The 13644-nt window shown below is 40.0% G+C and overlaps 2 protein-coding genes across 2 annotated transcripts in view; both read right to left on the reverse strand.

Annotated features, from left to right (window-relative positions):
• The window catches only part of LOC107718612 (cytochrome P450 2K1-like), a 34997-nt gene extending 27300 nt beyond the window's left edge, over positions 1 to 7697 (reverse strand). Inside the window, exon 1 of the mRNA XM_016525780.1 lies at positions 6115 to 7697. Within this exon, the coding sequence (XP_016381266.1) occupies positions 6115 to 6360 (246 nt within the window). The 5' untranslated portion in view covers positions 6361 to 7697. The remainder of the gene's footprint in view (positions 1 to 6114) is intronic.
• A 10-nt stretch (positions 7698 to 7707) lies between these two features.
• On the reverse strand, positions 7708 to 13327 carry cyp2k8 (cytochrome P450, family 2, subfamily K, polypeptide 8). The gene is made up of 9 exons (XM_016525673.1): positions 13017 to 13327; positions 12287 to 12449; positions 11890 to 12039; positions 11613 to 11773; positions 9905 to 10084; positions 9590 to 9731; positions 9273 to 9457; positions 8332 to 8473; positions 7708 to 8173 (listed from the first exon to the last, which is right to left on the reverse strand). Exons 1-9 carry the CDS (start codon positions 13212 to 13214, stop codon positions 7971 to 7973), a joined length of 1524 nt encoding a protein of 507 aa, XP_016381159.1. The 5' UTR covers positions 13215 to 13327; the 3' UTR covers positions 7708 to 7970.
• Between the last annotated feature and the right edge of the window lie 317 nt (positions 13328 to 13644).

Raw genomic sequence — 13644 nt, forward strand, 5'->3', positions numbered from 1 at the left:
GCTTTTGTCCATATTAGGGATTTCCTCTTTCTGCTTACGACTTTCTGCGCGAGAGCGCCCTCTGGCTTCGAGTATGAATGAAACATACACTGCACGGAGTGTTTAGCGCTCCGCGATGTTCATCTCGCCTTATTCTGGGTCCGAATAAAACATCAGATCATGCACAGACTATCCTGTCTCTTTGAATTTAAATCTATATTTATTCACACCGGCTCTTGAAAACCTCTATGCGAACACACTTGCACGAAAAAGTGCGGGGACGAATTTACGTGATATTAAAAGTGGGGGGGACACATCCCCCGCGTAATCTATGCCCCTGCCCTACATGCCCTAGTGGGGAAAGGTAACAAAGGCAAGTCAGAACCATTCGCCTGGAGAGAGGAGTGTCAGACCGCATTCAACAAACTAAAGAGTTGTCTCATGTCACCTCTGATTCTTGCTTACCCTGATTTCCAGTGTCCGTTCATACTTACGACGGATGAGAGTCTTAATGGACTTGGAGCAATACTCAGTCAAAAGCAGGGGGGCGTAGAACGCATCATTGCCTACGCGAGCAGAGGTCTAAAGGGATCTGAAAGGAATGACCGGAATTACAGCGCATTCAAGTTGGAGTTACTAGCCCTTAAATGGCACTGTAAGACAAAAGATCATGAAAGTCTAAAAGCCATACAACTCTAATGATTTGTTTTCACTATATGACTGCTTTATTTATATCTGTCTTTATACTGTGATGTCTCTGTGGAGGTGTGCAAGGACCTTTATTTTGAAAGGGTTTTTTTTTTTTTTTTTAAAGAAGAGGACGGGGTGTTCCGAAAAAAAAGAAGGAAATGAGGGAGGCAAGCGCGAGCAGAGTTCAACTTTGAGGTTTGTTACAAGCCCGGCAGACAGAACACTAATGCTGACGTTCTTTCTAGGATTCCCTGGAGTATGGAACCCGAGGAGGATGACACAGAAAAAGACTTCATTCGGTTGACCTCAGACGAGGTACAGGCATGCCTGTGGCCAGGTAAAGAAGAGGAGGATGACAAGTCTATGGTCAGAGTTGCCAAACAAGCAGCCATAAAGAGGGGTGTTGATGGTTATAACTGGTCATCCATCAAAGAGCAACAGAGGAAGGATCCTTGTATAGCACCTGTGTACGACGCTGTGCTCGAGAACAGGAGGTTACTGACACATAGTTTCCGGGGTATGGAAACCCAGCAAAAGAAGTTAGCAAGACAGCTTGAACGTCTGAAACTAAGGCATCAAGTGCTGTTCCGAGTGATTATGGATCCAAGAGATGGAGAGGAGATTTGGCAGTTGGTAGTGCCAGAGTCTTTACGGGAGAAAGTGTATGAGGGAGTGCACGAACATGGAGGACATTTTGGAAGTAGGACTACATTAGAGCAGATGCGACGGAGTTATTATTGGCCCTCAATGGCTAATGATGTGCAGGCGTGGGTAACCCAGTGTCGGAGGTGTACCTTAGCGAAGGATGTGTTCCCCAAGATTTGTGCTCCTATGACCTGCACCAACGTAACCGCACCTCTAGATGTGCTTGCCATGGATTACACTGTACTTGAGAGATCAGCAGGAGGCTATGAGAATGTTCTAGTGCTTACAGACATGTTTACAAGGGGTGTTGATGGTTATAACTGGTCATCCATCAAAGAGCAACAGAGGAAGGATCCTTGTATAGCACCTGTGTACGACGCTGTGCTCAAGAACAGGAGGTTACTGACACATAGTTTCCGGGGTATGGAAACCCAGCAAAAGAAGTTAGCAAGACAGCTTGAGCGTCTGAAACTAAGGCATCAAGTGCTGTTCCGAGTGATTATGGATCCAAGAGATGGAGAGGAGATTTGGCAGTTGGTAGTGCCAGAGTCTTTACGGGAGAAAGTGTATGAGGGAGTGCACGAACATGGAGGACATTTTGGAAGTAGGACTACATTAGAACAGATGCGACGGAGTTCTACCGGAAATGTTCGTAGAAATATATTTTTTCCCTTATTATTTATTCCTGAACATTATTTTTCCTGTGTTTAAAGAAAAGGAAGAGACTTTCTGATTTTGAACAGGTGGCTATTTGTTTGATCTAATTACCCTGCCATATCTGGACACTCCAACTCCAGCCCAGTTCTACTGTGAGGTAAAACTTTAACTCTGGGATTGTGAATCTCACTCAGGAATGTGAACTGACATGAAAGATATCTGATGTGGAATGAAACATCTGTAATGTACTTTTGAGTGAACCGAGTACCATTTGAGCGTTCTATCGGAACTGTTGTTGTTTTTCTATTTTTGTTCTAGTATTATTGTTGAAAGAAAAGAAACCGAACAAAAGTTTGAATCTGAACAAAACTTAATTTATGTTTTGTACATTTCTTGGTGAAATCATAAGAAATCATAAGAGAAGTGAAACAGTTCATTTCATGACTATTGTTTTCTTTATTTTGTTTATTCTTTACTAAGCATTAAGGAAATAAGTGTAAAACTTCTGTTATCCTGGAGTAGGGGCATTCCTACTGTCTTGTGGGCTGATAGAGGGGAAGAGGGGTTAATCAACGCCATTTTAGAGCAGATGCGACGGAGTTATTATTGGCCCTCAATGGCTAATGACGTGCAGGCGTGGGTAACCCAGTGTCGGAGGTGTACCTTAGCGAAGGATGTGTTCCCCAAGATTTGTGCTCCTATGACCTGCACCAACGTAACCGCACCTCTAGATGTGCTTGCCATGGATTACACTGTACTTGAGAGATCAGCAGGAGGCTATGAGAATGTTCTAGTGCTTACGGACATGTTCACAAGATTTACAGTGGCAGTCCGGACTAAAAATCAGACAGCACAGACTACCGTCAAAGCTCTTGTATGATACTGGTTTGTCTGCTATGGATGTCCCGCCCGGCTGCACTCGGATCATTCATCAGTCGCTGCTACTAAAGACAAAAGCATACTTAGCAAGACAGATAAAAACATACTTAAATAAGTACAGGAATTAAATGTACTAGGGGTTGAAGACCTAGATCTTGTCATTTCCCTAGTCGTCCAAGATATATTGTAGCAGAAGTTAAACCTGAAACGATTTACATCCCAAGGGATCACAAACTCACTGACTTCACTGGTACCACCAAGCCTGGAGAAGGAGGTGTGGAAGAGTGGATTCTTTCCATGAAATCAGCATTCCGTGTCATGAAAGTGCCAGATGAGGATCAAGTGGAGCTGATTAAACAGCACTTAAAGGGAGAAGCTAAAGATACCGTGAAGTTCATGCTGGAAGAGGGGGATAACAGTGAGGAGTCCATCTTCAAACTGCTACAGGAAACATATGGGGATAAGGTACCCAGGTTTGTCTGCTATGGATGTCCCGCCCGGCTGCACTCGGATCAAGGGAGGTGTTTTGAAGCAAGCGTAATCAAGGAGCTCTGTAAGCTGTATGGAATCAGCAAGAGTCGCACCAGTCCTTACCACCCTCAAGGGAACGCACAGTGCAAAAGATTCAACCGTACAATGCACGACATGCTGTGGACGTTACCTGCTGAAAAGAAAAAGGATTGGAAGACTTACTTGCCTGAACTGGTGATGGCTAACAATAGTCATGTTCATTCGTCAACGGGTTACTCCCCGTTTTATCTAATGTTTGGGCGGGATGCAAGGCTGCCCATGGATGTCTTAGGAGGGATGGATCTGACTGACGATGAAGCGGATGATTTGGATGAGTGGGTGAAGAATCACCATGAACAACTGAGAACTGCAGTGGAGACTGCAAAAACAACCGCCCAAGAAGCTTCCAGGAGAAGGAAGAGAGTCTATGATCGATGAACCAGGTCACACCAGTCGACATTGCGGACAGCATAAGGAGCTGAGTAACAGGGGTGCTGCATCATCACAAATGGCGGAAGTGACTGAGGCGGTAAGAGGAGCTTCGTCGAGTGACTTGGCAAGCACCAATGGGCCTTCAGTAATCCGGAGCCATAAAGCTGACTGGAAGGTTGATGTAGTGCCAAGAACTCTTAAGGAGAGCGCTTTTGGAGACTGTCTGACAGTGGACGTAAAAATAGCAGGGGTGCCCACTAAGTGCCTGCTGGACACAGGTTCAGAGGTCACCACCATCTCAGAGTCTCACTTTAAACAGCATTTCGGAGGGCAAGAGATTCAGCTGTTGTCCGCTAACTGGGTGCGCCTCACTGCTGCAAATGAGAGTCTATGATCGCAAGGCTGCAGGAGCGCTCATTAGAGCTGGTGACAGAGTATTGTTGCGTAACCACAAGATTAGAGGACGAAACAAAATCCAAGATAAGTGGGAGTCCGTACCGTATTTGGTAGTGCAACCGAATCACGCCGGTTTACCAGTGTTTACTGTACGTCTTGAGCCAGGGGGTCCCACAAAAGTAGTTCACAGGGATCAGTTGAGACACTGTACCTTCCCTTCACTCACAAGACAGGTTACACGTGCTGAAAGAGAAAAAGAGTTGTCAGAAACAGATGTTGACTCGCATGACATTGCCTACATTCCATATTCCACACACTTGCCAAACACATACTTACCTGGGGAAGTCGAGGGTGGAGTGGTTTGTGAGGATGGTAGTATTGCTGAGAGTGAGAGAGTAGAAAGAGGACAAGATGGGGAATCTGAAGATTCTGACATTTCGGAAGCTGACACTAATGTGGAACCTAGTCTTAGACGTTCAAAGAGAAAAACACAAGGTAGATTGCCTGTAAGATATAAGGATGATTACATTATGTAATTTGGGGTTAAAGTGTCAATACAAGTGTAATGAAAATGTCTAAGAATGTGTTAATTGCTTCAAGAGAATGTCTAAACAAATGTTGAAAATGTTGTGTCAAGGAATCAAATGATAACTGTTCTTGTGTTTTCTGATTTTTACTTAGGAGCTGGTCATCTTGGAGAGTCCTGTATATGGCAGGGTTTAGCAGGGGGGAATGTGGAGGTTTATTTATAAAGGACCTTTATTTTGAAAGGGTTTTTAAAAAAAAAGAAGAGGACGGGGTGTTCCGAAAAAAAAGAAGGAAATGAGGGAGGCGAGCGCGAGAAAGAAAAAGTTAGTTTTCTTTGTGACTTCTTTGATTAGATGTGAACAGCATTAGACAAGCGTCGACGTGAGCTGCCGAGAAGCTGGATCGAGCTTGTGCTGTCGTGAGTTTTGAGGGAGCCTGATCGCCGAGAAACTGAACTGCGTGTCTGTGATATACCAGGAGGGGCATTGCTCATCGTGCTAGCTGAGAAGGTGTGTTAGCACGAGTGTTCGTCTTCTACGGAAGGGAGCCGAGATACTGTGAGTTTTTCTTCACTGCTGTTTAACCACAGTTGATATTCTGAAGAAATACACGGACGTTATTTGTTGTTTTTGAAGCAAAGCAGCTTGGATCGAGTGATTTTGCTACTGTTGTTCGAGACAAAATCCTCGTGTGTCGTTTTTGATACAATAGTGCCGCCGTGTGGACACAAACGGCATTGCGAACACATTGAAGCTCTTCTTTTAACAATATTTTTCCTTCTATTTTTCATAGTTTATTTTTGGACGTTTTGCAGTATTTTCACTTAGAGACTTTGAAATTCTTTTTGGATGGACTTGAGAACTGATAACTGAGTTTGCTTTAGTGAATGAATCCGAATTACGGGTTTTTTTTTAAGGGACTGTCTCGTCTACCGGAAATGTTCGTAGAAATATGATATTCTGAAGAAATACACTGACGTTATTTGTTGTTTTTGAAGCAAAGCAGCTTGGACCGAGTGATTTTGCTACTGTTGTTAGAGACAAAATCCTCGTGTGTCGTTTTTGATACAATAGTGCCGCCGTGTGGACACAAACGGCATTGCGAACACATTGAAGCTCTTCTTTTGACAATATTTTTCCTTCTATTTTTCATAGTTTATTTTTGGACGTTTAAGATTTAGCTGTCGTCCGCTAACTGTGTGCGCCTCACTGCTGCAAATGGAATAGACATTCCTGTTCTTGGATGTCTACAGGCAGATATAGAGTGCATGGGAAGTCTGCTTCCAGGAAAATGTGTTTTCGTGCTCACATATTGTAGCAGAAGTTAAACTCACCCCTACATTGTAGTGAAATTCCCTGCTACATCTCAAATCTTCCGATTTTTTGCTCAATAGCTCACCTCCCAAAGGCTCATGTAGGTTTTCTTGAGGTTGAGCATGTGCAGGTTTCCCAGCAGTGGCAACGGTTTGAGTCCCGGGGGATATTTTCCCACATCCTGAGAGCTGGAGCTGATGGAGAACAGGTAAATAACCAAAAACAGCAGCACAGTAGCAAATAAAGCTCCTGTGATGGACACATGCATGAAAAGTGGCTGCACTAAAGCCATAGTCAGAGAGATCATCACAATATATCTCAGATCAATCATGAATTCCGGTTTGCCGTAGGTTGTATAGTCTTGTTCTTAAATACTTTGGAAAGTAGCAGATGGAGCCAAGAGGTAAAAAAATCAAGGATGAACTTTAGTCAAAAACAAGGTATTTATTACCAGTAATTATCAAGTCTTTACTAACCAGGAGAGATCCTCACTGAGATTAAAAATATATTTTACAGAAGTGTCCTGGCCAAGATAGGCGGCCCAGTTATACAAATACACATAAACAACAAAACTACACACAATAAAATATCATTAAAAAATACAGCCTTAGAAGCATTTGCAAATCACTAAATCATTTTCTAGTGCATGCATCAGTGTTTTAAAATTACTGAGAGACACCAAATGATTTAGCCTCAATTTCTTCCAGGCTTATACAAAATTGAGAGAAATGTCATGCTTGTTGTATGGTACATTTAGTTCTAAAGTTTCCTATTAATGTTAGTCAACAAGATAGATAGACACAACGTGGCAAGATTATGTTGCAGCGCAGCACAGTCCACACCATATAAGAACAATAATGTCCATAAAAGTGTTACAATGATCGACTGTCATGATGAGACTTAAACGCAAAGCTCTCTAACTCTTCACTTTTTTTCTATCCAGTGACTATTAGTATTTTCAGTGTTGTTATTCAGGTATAAATAATTGACAATAATGTTGTCATGTCATTACTTTTTTCAGGGCTGGCGCCAAAGAAAATACTATTATAATCTATATAAAGTGATAGAGTTGAGCACTTGTTCAGATCTGTTCTGCTTGAGGTTGTGGAGAGCTCTCTAACTATGGCTTTAGTGGAGACGCTTCTCATGCATGTGTCTTCCAGCACCCAAGCCACTGCCACTGCTGGGGAACCTGCATCTGCTGGACATCAGACAACCTCACGTGAGCCTCTTGGAAATTAGTTTAGCTTTTGCTTTTCAAATGACTTCAATCTTTCGGTCATTCTGTGGTGTTTCTGTGCTTGTTTTTGAACATGAAATGTTTATTTAATGCAGTTAAACTTGATTAAACAGAACAATGTTAAATGCTTTTTCTTGTCCTCTCTGTTGAACATGTTTCACTTGGATTTGCAAAGGGCTCAAACTTTCTCACTGATTTAAATGATGATATTAAAAAAGCAAAATGGAAGATTTTGCATTAACTTTTAAAATCCAAAATTTGAAAAGTTATTTTTATGAAGTTCTTTCTCATTTTAATTCTAAACACCCAAAAGTCCACTCTTGAACTTCAGTGAATGTTTTGATCCCACAAGCCAACTTGTTTTGACTTCAGCCGACTATATATATATATATATGAATATATATATACTGTATATATATATATATGGTCATTTCACACTTTTACAAAATAATTTGTACTTAGCCAGAAAACACTGACATCAATTAAAAAGCTTTTGCTGCCAAAATGGTGCAGTAACTCACAAAAGTGCTTTAATCAGACACACTTCACTTCTTATTTTATATATGGCATGGTTTTAAGCTCACTATAGCTAGAAAAGTACATTGTTCATGTAAAAATACAAACTAGAATAATTGCACTGGGTTTTTGGATAGCTTAAGTAATATTTATTAAACCTGAACTTTTCCCAGTTGATTGATGGATCAGTTTAGTTGTCGTTCGGCTCTACTGATTGCACACAGTTTGTGGGGTGAAGGGTTCAAAGTCAGACCCACGACTGGTGTGAGATCCAGCTCATCTTCAGACACTCCTGGAGGAGGAGTGAAGCGGAAATGCTGAAGGAGGGAGGTGAAGAACAGAAAGAGCTCCATCCTGGCCAAACTCTCTCCAAGACAAGCCCTGCGGCCTGAAAGAGAATAAAAGAAATAACATTTGCAATGACTGCTTTTGAACAGTAACACATTGGGATCAGGACAAATCAAAAATATGTCATCAAAAATACTCAAACACAATCAAGCCATTCGCATCAGGTTCAGGTCTAATGTCAAAGTTCAAACATGATACCGGCAGAGAAGGGCATGAAGGCGTCTCGTTTCTTCAGCTGACCCTTCTCATCTAGAAAGTGTTGAGGGTTGAAGGTGTTTGGTGTCTTCCACTCATTCTCATCCCTCAACACAGACGTCAGCAGCGGTAGAACACACGTCCCCTAGATTTCAGAAGTGATTAAAAAAAACATTCATTATTTAATAAAAAAAATATTTTTTTTTTTCAACATTTCTAATCTTCATTTAGGGAAGTTGAAGTACTAAAAAAATTTAATTAAAACTGAACTAAAAATGAATAAATATTATATAGACATATTTTAAAAAGGCAAATAAAAAAATCTAAATGACAAAACACCTCAAAAACCTTAAATAAAATGTAAAAAGAAATCGGTGCTATTTTAGTATCATTGAGATACTATTATAGTTGTTATTAATATTTTTAATGTCTTTACTTTTATATTTTCTGTTTTCATCAAGTTTCAGTTTTAGTTAACTATATAAATCTGGGTTATATTTTGAGGCAACCTAAACAAAACTGACCTAGAAGTGATTTTCACACAGAATTGTTTGAACAATTGAAATTGTTGTATAAAATTATACTGTATATATTAAAAAAAAATTTATGTACATTTTCTCAAATTTGCAGGTTGATACTGATCATTTTTGTAATTCAAATAAACAAGCTGTACATCATGTTTTGGTAACAATGTTATTTTTTTATTATTATTTTAGATGTGGTTTCTACAATGTTTTTAAAATGCTGTAGTGCAATATAACCTAACTGCATGTGTGGTCTCTTGGGAAGTATACTGGACAAAAATAAGTAAGTAAAGAACACAAACCTGAGCAGATTGAGCCTTAAAAATGATCTAGAAATTATTTTTTAAAAACTCCGGCAGATGGGTTTAACTTAGCAATGTGTTGTAAAGAAAAATAATATATCACATAAGAAAGACTAACCTTCTTGATGAAGTATCCATTGAAGATAACGTCACAGCTGGTCATATGAGGGAGATTCATGGGTACAATATTAGCCAGTCTCTGAACTTCATGGATTACAGCGTTTGTATATGGCAAGTTCTTTCTATCCTCTGAAACAGGTTCACGGCCAGCAAGTACCTGGTCAGTCTCCTCCTGAACCCGATCTATGACCAGTGAGAGAACATATAAAGCACACAGAGTGTTAATATCAGTGAGATCTCTCATTATGATTTAAGACAAATCTGAAAGTGTTGATGAGAACTGTGTATTTTCCTCCCTCAGTTTGGACGTCTGACCTTGTATATGAGGGTATTTGGCCATGAGCATCAGACCCCAGCGCAGCGTCGTGCCAGTCGTGTCTGTACCAGCAGAAAAGAGGTTTGACACCGTAATGAGCAGATTCTGCTCGTGGAAATGTGACTCTTTTTCTCCAGATTCCTGCATGAAGCACAAACACACACTTCATCCTCAGGATGAGGCTAAAAGATCCAGTACCACGAAACGTGCATATAAATGAATAGTTAATTCAATAATGAAAACCAAACACCAGCGGTGAAAGTTTAAGCTATTGCTGGCCAAAAATGAAGCATACATTTCCTGTAATACTTTACTTGTATGCTTTGTTTGTGAATGAGGAAGGAGTCGATGAATCCTCTGCTGTCAAGCGGATTCAAAGTCTCCTGTAAGACGTTCACCAGCTCCTTTATTTCTCTTCTGAAGCTTTCCACATTTTCCATCAGCAGTCTCCACGTCTTCATCCAGGGACCAAGAAACGGACACATGTTGTAAATCTGCAGGTAGAGACACACACAGCAGCTGTTCGTCTGACATAAGGAAATAGAGTTTCAGGCCAGAGCCAAATCTATTTTAACAGCACCTGAGCATGTGACTGAACTGTATAGAGCATTTTTGGTCATTTTCTCATATTTTCAAATCTGACTGGATCCATATGATTGCCTTTTTCACTGGCAGTGTTTTAAAGTGCACCACAGAACCACGGTATTCGATTCATGAATTGCTTGTGTATTACTCTTAAAAATGAAGGTTCTTTATTGGCATCTATGGTTTCAAGAACTTTTAACATCCACAAAAGGGCCTTCAGTGAAAAAACATTCTTTATCTGAAAAAAAAATGGTTATTTTAAAGGTGCCATAGAATGGAAAACTGTATTTACCTTGGCATAGTTGAATAATAACAGTTCTGTACATGGAAATGACATACCGTGAGCCTCAAACACCATTGTTTCCTCCTTTTTATGTAAATCTCGAGAATGCAAAAGATCCCTGATGCCCGTATTTTATATACAGTATAATTACCCAACGCAAGAGACAGTATTAAAAATATATATTTTCCCTGTGTTTCCTTCCTGCTGTGTGAGCTACTGAAATGAGCCGCACTGTGAAACAGCCAATCAGAGCAGAGCTCAATATTATTATTCATGACCCTTCCAAATAAGGTAAAAACAGACTATTTCATTCTAGGGACAAATCCTAGGGTTGTAAATGGACATGTAAAACCGTTTCTGGAGATTTTTTTGCCCTTACCTAAGCCACATACCTTCTATGTAGATATCAGAGAACCATTTAAAATATTGTATCAATGCATTCTATGGCACCTTTAAGAACTGTTAAAATTAAAATGTAATAGGAGAATACGAATGCACAGAAAACAAGGCACACGTTGCCTTTAAGCAAAGTGCTCCGGTTTCCCATTAGTTTTTCATTCTTTCAATTCCAAATGTGAGGAGCCGTTTCAGTTTACCATATAAATCCATGCTGTCACCTTACAAAACAAGAGCAACTGAAGTCACGTGATCCACAACTAGTCTACACAGCCATGAAACAGGGTTATTGTCGTTCACTAAAACTAAAACTTTCTAATTTTCATTTAATTTACCTTGAAGTACTAAAATAACTAAAGCTAAATCTGAAATCAAACTTAATAAAAACTATATAGACTTACACTGATAAAAAATAAAGGTTCTTTATTGACATTTAAGTTTCCATGAAGAACCTTTAACACCCATGCAATCTTTCCATTGCACAAAAGTGGAAAAAGGTTCTTTATAGAACCTTTATAGTGGAAAAAGGTTCTTCAGATTATTAAAATATTCTTCACACTAAGAAAAAACAACATTTTTTTAAGAACTGTTCACTGAAAGGTTCTTTGGGGAAGCAAAAATGGTTCTTAATTTATATGGTATTGTTGCAAAAAAATTAAAATAAATTTTTTTTAAACTTTTATTTTTAAGATTATAGAATAGATCAATGATACTAAAATAAAACTGCATGGAACTGCACCAAAAACACTGGCGAGTACCTGTATCACAGCAGAACCAAGCATGCGGATGTTCTTGTTTGCCTTGTCCACCATATCCTGAAACTTTGGGTCCTCATATTCAAATCGTTTCCCATAAACAATAGCTGAGATAATGTTGGAGACGGCATAATTCACCGGTTGTGTCGTGTCAAATGGTTTTCCTGCAATACATATGCAAACCGAGAAGAAATATAGAGTGATATTTAGAAAACAATATCACTCTATAAGAAATATCAAATTTAGAAACATTTGTCATTCACGCAGGCAGTTGTTCTACCTTGAAACTTCTCAAACACCTCCCGCAGGTAACGTGTCTCATCCACTATTTTCTCCTCGCTCAGCTTCTTGCCCATTCCAAAGTCTCGAAGAGCTGAAAGAGCGAATCTTCTCATCGCCTTCCAGCCGTCGCCATTAGCAAAGACGATTCCTGTGGAGAAACATGGTTTGTATTCGTAACTCACCAGAGAGGATGACTGATCTACTCCAACAGAACTACTTCATATTCTTCTAATTGTTTTATATTAAACATTTACTTATCCATTAACAAGAATAGAACAACTGAGCCACAATGGAAAAGTTGTCAAAAACTCAATGTCAATGATTTCAATGATTAAGCTCAAGCTTCAGCAGTGATGCATTAGTGCACATCATGCTGTGTCAAGCTGATGTTTTACCGAGTCCATGATTGAAATCCTGGAATATGGGGGTAATGTCTCTTTCCCCGAATTCCTCCGCCTGGTTCACAAGTGCTTGTTTAACTGTCTTGTATCCTGCCAAAACCACAACCTTCTTGGGTCCAAAATGCACTGTGAACACTGACCCGTATTTCTTGGACAACTGTGAAACAAATTCACACAACATACTCATGCACTGATCTGTCACTAGTAGCAATTCATATGAGAATAAGCAAAGAACTTGGAAAGTGGAACTTAAAATAGGTGACAGAACGTTTCTTAGCTCTTCAAATGCAAACTTATTTTGGTCTACAGCAACAGTGGTCAAATATATGACAGAAAAGGTGAGCTTTCAAATATATGATTATATGAAAACATTTATCCAACTTGTGATGGTTGACATTTAGTATTTGTTGCACTCAACTATCAGGTTGCACCAAAAACCTGAATGTTTTGCCTGAAACCACAGAAAGTAAAGACAAGAAGTAGAAAACCTCTGGAAAGCAGTAAAGAAATGGGGCCTGACAGGATCAAATGGGAATCCTTTTAAAATCAAATGTGATCCTGAACTTCCAACATCTAGTTTTTGTTTTGTGTCATGTTGGAATCTGTAAGAACAATGCTGCCACTTAGGATCCATAACATATTATGACAATAGGAACTCTAGGAATTTTTTTTTAATCTATGATATATTGGTGAAGCAAAAACAAGTCAAGAAACAGAAACTCACTTTGCAGAGGCTCACATGAAGTTGTCTGAGGTCTAATAGGAGCAGGTTCCCCAGCAGTGGCAGTGGTTTGGGTCCTGGAGGATCTTCTGGAGAGCTGGAGCTGTTGGAGAAGAGATAAACAACCAAAAACAACAGCACAGCAGCGAGCAAAGCTCCTGTGGAGGACACATGCATGAGAAGCGTTTCCACTAAAGCCATAGTCAGAGAGCTCTCCAAAACAACTGTGAGTCTTCACACCAAATCTGTGTTTAAGTAATTTTCAGGTCATTGTGTCTCAACATGCTGAAAACATGAAGGGAGGAGCTGAAAGCAGTTCACAGCTCACTGGCTGACGTCTGCGCACTCACATTCCTCCTAACACAGCCCTCATACGGGCTTACATTTCTGCCACAATTCTGCGCGCGAAAGATCATATTTTGAGCGCACAAAAGTGCATTTTGCACACGCGCGATCTGAGTTTGTGGAGAAAATGTTCGTTTCGCAAAGAAAAAAGTCTTTCGAGCGCACGGAAATCAATTTTGCATTTAAAATACGTTTTTGGATGTGTGCAGACCTTCTCTTTTGCACGTGCAACGTTTCACTAGCTTGCTCACTTGATGCCCGCCCTCAGTGCTCTCTAAATGCCAAC

Source organism: Sinocyclocheilus rhinocerous, unplaced genomic scaffold, assembly GCF_001515625.1.
Source record: "Sinocyclocheilus rhinocerous isolate Xijiao unplaced genomic scaffold, SAMN03320098_v1.1 scaffold182, whole genome shotgun sequence".
Taxonomy (NCBI): Eukaryota; Metazoa; Chordata; class Actinopteri; order Cypriniformes; family Cyprinidae; genus Sinocyclocheilus; species Sinocyclocheilus rhinocerous.